Source organism: Bactrocera oleae, chromosome 2 (assembly GCF_042242935.1).
Source record: "Bactrocera oleae isolate idBacOlea1 chromosome 2, idBacOlea1, whole genome shotgun sequence".
NCBI lineage: Eukaryota > Metazoa > Arthropoda > Insecta > Diptera > Tephritidae > Bactrocera > Bactrocera oleae.
In genome coordinates this window covers 18,381,634-18,391,267 of record NC_091536.1, presented here as the reverse complement: position 1 = coordinate 18,391,267, position 9,634 = coordinate 18,381,634, and the positions used below count along the sequence as shown (strand labels likewise).

At 37.3% G+C, this 9,634-nt stretch overlaps 1 protein-coding gene across 2 annotated transcripts in view; it reads right to left on the bottom strand.

The window, feature by feature from the left end:
* Window positions 1-2,780: 2,780 nt before the first annotated feature.
* The window catches only part of Lk6 (Lk6 kinase), a 30,941-nt gene continuing 24,087 nt past the window's right edge, over window positions 2,781-9,634 (bottom strand). For both annotated transcript variants that reach the window (XM_014247943.3, XM_014247944.3), the window contains exons 3-7: window positions 8,134-8,375; window positions 7,797-8,066; window positions 7,476-7,698; window positions 7,147-7,363; window positions 2,781-7,064 (exon numbers count right to left, since the gene is read on the bottom strand). In XM_014247943.3, coding sequence (XP_014103418.2) covers window positions 4,007-7,064; window positions 7,147-7,363; window positions 7,476-7,698; window positions 7,797-8,066; window positions 8,134-8,375 — 4,010 coding nt within the window. In that variant the 3' untranslated portion in view covers window positions 2,781-4,006. The remainder of the gene's footprint in view (window positions 7,065-7,146; window positions 7,364-7,475; window positions 7,699-7,796; window positions 8,067-8,133; window positions 8,376-9,634) is intronic.

Genomic DNA, 9,634 nt, shown 5'->3' with positions numbered 1-9,634 from the left:
TTATTACATAAGTGCGTACATAGATTCAGTGCTCTCAATCAGCATTCGGTTCTTAACAAATGTACTCAGCATATTAACTTTTCGCTCGCCTCTAACACGCTTGCTAGAACTACTTTCGCCTTCTGTTTGGCATTATCACCAGCTATTCTTTATCATCATCTTACTCTTCTTCTTCTTCTCACTGATTTGCAAAAATATATATAGTTTATATAAAAATGTTTGTTTTGAGAGGGAGTTTGGTTGTTTTTTTTTTTTTTTTGCTTTTAACTTTTATAAGTTTTTTTTGTTTTTGTATTTTTTTGTATGTGTTTTTGTTTTTGTTTTTGAATTAGTGATTAGTGTAAGCGCGTTGTGTAGTAATCGTTTTTTGTTATGCCGTTGTATGGTATGTGTGTGTATGTTTATATGTAGTATAAATGTTGCTACGTTTTTCGTATATATGTATGTATGTATGGTGTTGGTTTCATGTTTAAATGGAATTTTCACGTACGCTTTACTACAATATGTAGCAACATCGCTTCGGTTTCTTTTTTGCACTTTTTGTTTGCATAATATTTGTTTTCGAAATTTCGAAATGTTCAACATTCTTTTGTTTTTGTTTTTCATAACAGAAAATGTGTAATAGTAGAAGACTAATACATTTATAAAATAAGTTAATATTTCAATGAGAAAAACCAAGGCAGACGCAAGCTGCAAATGGGTCGGTCCGTTCGCTCTCCATTTCGTTTCTAAGCCACACTTGTATGTGTGTGTGTGTGTGTTTTACTGACAAAATCGCGTTCACAGCTTGCTTTCGTACCCAGTTATCCCATTCTCTCATGCTTTAAATACAACAACTTTGGCATCAAAAACTGAGCGCAATACAAATATTTCCACGCTTTTATTATGTAAAACAAGAGTTGTTCTTTTTGTTTTTGTTTTCATTTATAAAGTAACCAATTTTTATCACTTAACTTTCGCAGTTTTACCTTCTAAGTAGACTGCTACGCTATAAATATTAACCATTTCTGCCAAAGAGCTTTTACAACTTCGGCCAACTTAATAAAGAAACTTCCGTAATTGTTACATTTTGCCCTCTATAAGATCGCTGCGGTTAACGAGTTTCCGTTGCAGATTACATTTTTATGAGCGCCTAATTGTAGGCAACACATTATTAATAATTTCAATATAATAAGAATTTGAGCGCCTACAAGCTTAATATATTCAGAGAACGTAAATGAATTCATTTCTACGTTCTCTGGTTGCATGTTCTACAGTTCGAAACTACCAGCGTTGCACAAACGCCTAAAATGCTACTTTATTAAATAATTGTACGAAATATTAGCATATCACAAAGGCCACACATGATTCGTGATTGAGTCAGAGAATGAAAGAATATAGTATTCATAAGCATTCTCTGCTTGAGTGTTCCAAAAGCCACCATTACAAGAATAATGGAGCTGATCAGTGAATCCATTTCAATCGAAAAACTTTCCGATTCGATCGAAACAAATTACATCCAAATCATTGGAAGCAAAATTTTCGTTCAAGTTCAACTCACTTACCGATCCAATATATGTACAAGTATATGTATAAAGTACTTATGAAAAATAACCATTGTTGGTGCTTTTGAAATAAATCGGCTTTAAAGGAATGCTAAGAGTTTAAAAAAAAAATTATATGATTAGATGTTGGCAGCAAGACTATTTATCTATATATAGGAAATAAATTTCCTGTTTATTGAAAATTATTTCTATAGCCTCATCGAAATCATGTAAATCGTAAAATGAAGCCGAAAAAGTATTTCGAATTTTGATTTAAACAAAACTAATTTAGTCAATGTCATCAAGTGCCAGAGCGTTTTCATGACCTAACATAACATTCGCAGTTTTAGTGAGGCTCCGCCAGATCAACGAGTTTTCTGTTTGTTTCTGGGACTTATTTGAAAATTTTTAAAAGTAGCCGATTGTTGTCACTGAAATCAAGACGCCGGCCTTTTCAAAAACAACAAGAGTACAATACATACTACAGTACAATAAGCTTCAGATATTTTTAATTTCAAAATTAGCATATATGGTATATACTTTTCTATGTAAAAATGCATACATATGTATATGTATATGTACATATATGCTTAGGCGCTCAACTCTTTGCACAACGCAAATTATTAAGGAAAATGCTGCGCTCAACCATGTTTTTTTTTGGTTTGTTTTTACTTAAACCTGCAATGCTTACACGTCTGGGACGGGAAGTTACAAATAGTTATTTTCTAATTTTTTATCAATTTCGTTTTGTTTGAAAAAAAAAACACATTTTTGAACTAAAGAATATATAGCTATTCAATATGCAAAGGAAAAAATTGCATGTAATTAAAATTGGTATATATTATTTTATAGTTGCAGCTGCTGCTTTTTCTGCCAACACAACTGTAACTAGCAATTTTTGCTCTTCGTAAGCCACAGCTTTCTCTGCTGCGCAACAAGAGTAAAGTTACAATACAATTAACATTAGTTATCAAAGAATCAAACTCAGTGCTGTTTTTTTTTTTGATTTTCTTTTATGCAAAAAAGTTTTGTTTTATAATTATTAAAAATTATATGAATTATCATATCTTTTTTTATAAAAAAAAGTGAACGACTTGTTGTATTGTACGATGGTGTAAGTGTTTTTTCTTCGCTTTTTCACTGTCATACCAATTTTTTTTTGTTTTTGTATTTTTTTTCTTTGTTTTGGTTATGTACGTGTGTGTTTTGTGTATGTGTATTATGTAAGAAAAGTAAGTGTGCACAGTGGCAGATGTGTTGAGTGTGTGGTGTTCGTACATATGAACAATTTGTTTTGTATATTCTCATTTTCGTTCATAATACACATTACATAAGCGAGCCAAAAAGCCATTGTTTTTCCATCGTAACAGCCATAGCGTATTTAACATCAACATCCTTATTAATCATCTTACAACAAAATTTGACATGTGTGCTTCTTTTGTTTTTGCTCTGGTGTTGGCGTTTCTTTTCTTTTTTTTTGTTTTTTTGGTTTACATTTAACAGTCGTTACGAAAAGTCTTTGAAATAATATAAGATATATAAAAAATTAAACACATTGGAAAATAAACATTTGTATCAGAAAATAAGACAAAATTTTGAGATAATAGTATTAATGTAGTAATTACGTCTAAATTATGTGTATTTGGAATTTCGAACAGTGTGATGTTGAGCGCGACAGAGAGTGGTGTATGGATAAAAGAAAACTAATTGTAAGCAAAATTGCTGACATTAACTTGTAACTAATTAAAATCGGGGGGAAAAAATATATGTTTTAACTATTGCCAACATATTGCAACTTATTTCATATTATTTTGAGTCATGCGTCAAGCCTTACGAGCTTTCGTTAGCTTTTACGCAAAGCTACTTTTTAACTTTTAAACGAAATGCGCGGCATGTGCGCTTTAGAGATAAGCACGCTCAACAAACAAGCTGTCCGTTACACAAAGAAGAAAATTAAATTATTACGAGTAGTACAAAAAAGTAGGTTATCTTTCGTAGATTTTGAAATACATAAGTGATATTAAAAAACCGAATAGGTTCAGAATTTTTGTGTGGGTGAATGTGTGAGCGCAAAAAGTGTGCGAGGTGTTACAGTATGCATGTGAATTTTAGTTTTTAAATGTACTGAGGGCAACACTATCGAAAGTAGAGAGTCAACAAACAAGCAGTAATTGCGGGCGATTAAAAAGTGTTTCAAAGCACGCGCCGGCTTTCGCTTTTAATTGACAAACTACTGATTGCCCACATTTACTTAAAAAGAAAAACGCATTACGCACTTGTTGCACTCACACACACACACCTACAGTTACATAGTTTTTAGATTTTTGAATAAGTATACATAAATGAAATCGAGTTGGTTTCGTTTTAAGAGCAACAAAACGTTCGTGAAACGAGCGTTGCTTCAATTTCTATGAATGTTATTTTGTTTTGTGTTATATTTATGTGTGTATTTATGGATGTGAATGTAGTAAACTTTTCGCTTATTAACCGTTAGCCGTTGCCGATTGGCAGAAATCGCCCACACCGAAGTCATTATTGCGATGCCGCCCAGCGCCTGCTACTACACGCATACGTCGCTGCATTAACAAACTCTCGCTCGGCGGTGAGAGTCCAATGTCCAGCTCACCAGCCGATGTTGGTGAACCACTGCTACTGCCGCCGCCGCCGCCACCCAAACCAAAACCGTGGCCGCTATTATATATGCCGCTGACGGCACTGCCGCGCGACTGCGGTACATACATATTGCCGGTTGGTGAATGCGTGAAACGTCCTGAACCGATGCGCGGCTGATATTGATTGTTTCGGTTGAAATGCGCGCGCATAATGCTGCCGCCGTTGCCATCGTGTATGGGTTGCTGGTAGTTGCGTCGCTGTTGCATTCCACAATTACGCGCACCCGTATAGATGCAATCGTTACGCCAGTTATGTATGGCACTTGCAGAACCGCTGCCGCTGTCATCGGACGGTGGCGAGGCACCACTTACGCCGACGTGACTGTAACTGCCACCGCCGGAGCGGGCATTGTAGTAGTGGCCGCCATTACGTTGAGCGCCGCCCACATTCCAGCCGGGCGAATTGACACCACCTTGTGAACGATACTTGTTGCGGTAATTATTTACTGCAACCGTGGCACTTAAACCGGTGCTGTTCGATGAGTCTCCGTTGCTGTTGCCGGCATTGTTGCCATTTATTAGAATACCACCGCGATTGCGCCAATTTTCGGCTTTCTGTCCGGACGACTGTTGCTGTTCTTGCTGCTTATTGACGCCGGCTGTTGGCTGTGAGTAGCGTCGATGATTGTTGTTGTATGGTTGCTGACGACGTGCATAACCAGTTGCGTTGATGTTGTTGCTGTGCGAACGTGGTCTGCCGTAAACGACGTCGTCTTCATCGGCATCGTCCTCTAACTCGGCGTCATAATTGTTCTGATATGCATCGTAAACGTCGTCAACGCCGCCAGCATGGCGACCGCTGTTGTTGCCCAGCGCAAAGCAGACGTTACGCGGTGTTTTGTTTGCGCGTGGCGACCGCTTTGATTTTATCAAAGTTTGTTGTTTTTGTTTTTGATTTTGTGGTTGTTGTTGTTGTTGTAGCTGCTGCTTCTTTTGATTTTGCTTTGGCGGCTGCTTCTGCTGCTGTTTTAGCTGTTTTTGTGTTTGTTGTTGTTGATTTCCAAAAGTCGTTCGCATTGTTGCCACCCGTTTCTTGGAAGTCACCAGCTCATCTTCATTCCCATCCGTTGCGACAACTTTTCCTCCGTTCTCTTCATCAATTATGTTGTCGGCAGGCGTTGCAGATTTTCCGCTTTTTCCATTGAATGCTGCATTTTCGGCAGCGACTCCGTTTATTGGCGTGGTGACAACAATGTTTGCAGTCTCATTAAGTTCAGGTAGCGTATCTTTCAAATCACTAATACTAGCCAATAATATAGCATTTTCTTTTGTTGTTGTTGTAACATTATCTGCATCTTTTATGATTTTGTTTGCTATATTTGTTTTGGTTTCTGTTTCCATATTCGAAACATTACTATTCTTGTTGTCGTTGGTGGTGTGATTTGTTTTGGTTGCATTAACTGCGATTGTTGTTGTATTTAAATTGGTGATTGTTATATAATTAATATCACTTATTGGAAGTTGGTTTTGTCCAGCGTCCAGCAACAAATCATTTGCTTTGTTGCCGCTTGCATTCTTCTTCGTTTCAATATTATTATCTTGGATGTTATAATAAGTTTTGAAATTTGTTTTTGAATTTTCATTGAAATTCATTTTCGTTTCGTTAGCAAAATCTATTTGCTGTTGTTTATTTTGCTTTTCGATATTTTCTTCCTCCTCCAACTTGAAAACATGTTCATCAATTTCTGCCTTTGCAAATGAATTATTTGCCTCATCTGCAACTTTTTCTTCAAATTCATCATTAACCTTAACCTTATTATGATCAACATTAACATAATCATTAACTTCAAACATTCGCTCCTGATCAACGCTCCTCCTCTTCCACTCTGCGTTCTCCATGTTCTCATCATTAACCTTACTCTCATTATTAGGTAATCTATTAAAACTTAACTGGAGAGCAGTTTCAGCTTCGGCTGATCTCTCTCCCTCCTTAATTTGCATGGCACCCTGTAGTAATGTTGTCTTACTGCCTTCGTCACCACTCCTAACACAGGAACTATCCTCCGCATCACTAGTAATAGCATTATCACCATAATCACCATGACGACAACGATTTTTGTCCTCCAACTCTTCGACTACTTTGAGCTCCATCTCTCCGTCTTCGTTATTATCATCTAGATAGTATTTTGGACGTCTGGTGTAATCGTTATAGTCATGGGGCGTATTATTATCACTGCACTCGCCATCCTGTTCATATGGCCTATTTGTGCTGGTTGCTTCCACCTCATCACCTAACTCACACTCCTCCTCCTCATCCTCATTGTCCATAACACGCCAAAGATGTGGATAACTCTCGTAGTCACTCTCATCTCCAGCATTATCTCCCATTTGCCTACGTCTGGCTTCCACTTCCGCTTTTAAATCGTCTTCATTAGCGGCGGAAAAGTATCCGTTCTGATGCTCTCCCACATGTGCCCACTCTTCATCTTCATCGAGCCGTCCAAATGCTTCCAGCGCCTCATCGTCGTCGTCCTCTTGGTGTACGTTTAGTGTTTTGAACGATGGTGCACCCGATTGATAGATGCTCGACGCTTTGCCGCCATTAATGCTGCTGCCTAAACGACTCGAATGGCGTGTAGCATAAAGATTGCTATTACGACCGCCATAGATCGAACGATTATTGCTGACGCTCAGCGTGTTATTCATGGAGCGACTACGTGGTGGTGGTGGCTTTATAAATATGGGTGGACTGTTGTTGCTGTCCGCGCCGGCGCCGCTATTCTGGGCGTCTACTTGCAATTGCGACGGCTGATAGATGTTCGGGCGCTCTTTCATGTAGTCATAACGCATGGAAAAGTGTTGCAGTATCACGCGTTTCACAGCCATTGCCGACTCGGCGAATCGCGATATCTCGCGCGCTGATTGATTGCTAAGCAATAGAAGGTGATAAAAGGTAAATATAATTTAAAAATTAAATAGCATAAATATTTATTTCTCTTAACGCAACTTACCGCCTTATATTGCCAGGTGTGCGTAGCGCCTTTCGCCGATTCTCCATTTTCTTAATATCATTCGGAGACTCTTCCTCCGAAAACTTGATCCACGAATGGTTTAGCACTGCTTCAGCACTTAGACGCTTTGGCGCTTCCTTGACAAGTAGACCACGTATCAAATCTTTGGCCTCCTCGCTTACATCCTCCCACTCAGCCTCGGGAAAGGAAAAACGTCCTTAAAAAGAAGGCAACAACTTAGTGAATATGTAAGCAAGTTGTATTTCTACTAATTTTTTATGCACACTTTGAAAAAAAAAAAAATTTTTTTTACAAAAATAGCAGCTTACCTTCTTGTATGGACTCGAAGAGCAACTCCTGACAGGTGCGACAATTCTCGCCGCGATTCCAGCCGCAATCCTCTTCACAATTGCCCGAAAATGGTGGATAGCCGCACAATAAAATATATGCGATAACACCAAGTGACCACAGATCACAACGCTTATCATAGTAATTTGCCTCGCCAACGAATAGATCAACAACTTCGGGCGCCATAAATTCTGCGCTGCCGACCTGCAAGAGCAACATTACAAATGTTTATAATTTTTTCATTTAATTATTTTTTTTTTTAAAGCGAATTCTTATAAAATTTTTTCTGACTGGTTACTCACTGGTGTTAGCAATTGTGGTGTTGCCGATGGCGATGAGACGTCTGTGGTGAATTTAATGCCCGATCCCAAATCGAAATCGCATATCTTAATCGGGCACAATTTGTCCGGATAGACGCATAAAATATTTTCCGGCTTCAGATCACGATGCGCAATGCCTTTCTTGTGCAGAAAATCCAAACCGGATGCAATTTCCTTGATAATCTGCGCTGCCTCGTGTTCTGAGAAACAAATCTGCTCCTGAATGCGTCTCAACAGTGGGCCGCCATTAATCTGCAAATAGTATTTGCGTGTAAATTGAAGTTTCCAAAATAAAACAAATGATATTATAGTTTCCTACCTTTTCAAAAACCAAAAAAAACTTTTCATCATCCTCGAAAAATTCAATTAATTGTAAAATGCCCGGATGTCCCTGGCAATGATGGAATGTCTCCACTTCGCGAAAAACACGCGCACGCGCATGTCCCGGTATTTTATCGATTACCTTCACGGCATACTCCAAATCGGTGTAGATGTTTACGCATGTTTGTACAGAAGCGTAAGCGCCTTCGCCAAGGATTTCGCCCGTCAGTTTATACAATTCTGTAAACAAAATAAACATATGTGTGTGTTATTTTAACATAAACAAATTTCAAGCTGCACACCAAGTGCTGATATAGTATATATATATATATATATATATATATATATATATATATATCTATATGTTAATATAAAGCTTCGCTTGCAAAACGCTGATATATGGCTATCTAATTTAATAAATAAGTAAATAAGGTTGATCTGCAAATTTAGCTGCGCTGGGCTGACAAATTAACGAAGTGCCTGGCTGCTTGTCTGCCGTCACACACGTAACACAACACTGCGCTGCCGCCACGACGTGGTGATCAACAACCTCCACCCCAAAAGCGCATTAAGCTTGTACGTTTGTCTGCGCGTCGGCATAAAAATATGTTTACATATTTACTTTTCACAAGAAATTATAGCCGGCTAGAGTTTACAATGTAAACAATGCGTATACTTGATTGAATAAGTTATTGGCGCTTATTGGGCAAAACAGCAGCTAAATACAAAAACAAAAAAAAATTAAATAAACAAATGAAAATTAAAGGAAAAACGAAAGCAGAAAATTTATGCACGTGTCAGTGCAATGATTTAATCATTTTGCTTTTTTTTGTGCTTAAGTTTTGAGTTTTCCAATAATCTTTCTTTGTATACATAGCGCCCGAATTACGCATGCATTCACCTTGTGCCATTTTCACCAAGGCACGCACACCTCTAATGAAAACAAAAGCTTGCTATGTATTCTACCTTTTATTCTTAATCTTTAGTTTCTTTGTTTTACTTTTAAAAGTATTTTTAGCCTCGCATACATATTTCGGAAATATTGTGTAAAGTACCGACCGGTAAACACATACAGGTATACAGGCATACATATTATGTAGCGGCGGGTTTAGTGCTCTATTAGGAACGTGGTGAGTAAGAAAAACTCAGTGCATGGCATGGAAATTGTGTGCTGCTGCGCATTTAATTTTAAAATATTAAATTTTAATCTAAAATGAGCTTAAACATATATAGTAATTGTTTATTTTAAGCAAAAAATTGCGGCGTCAGCGCTTAAATGTAGACGTATTCAATTTAAGGGTATTATATTATATTTAAATATTGCTGACATTTTAGACGTCAGCTAATGGACAACAGCTGGTGTAGACGAAAAATTAAGCCAACACTAGCCGTAATAGATTTTTTATTTTAAAATAAATTTTTGTAATTAAGTTTCTTTCAAATAAATAAGTATGCTTGTATAGAAAACATGGTTTTAGGATAATTAAATTAATTAATTA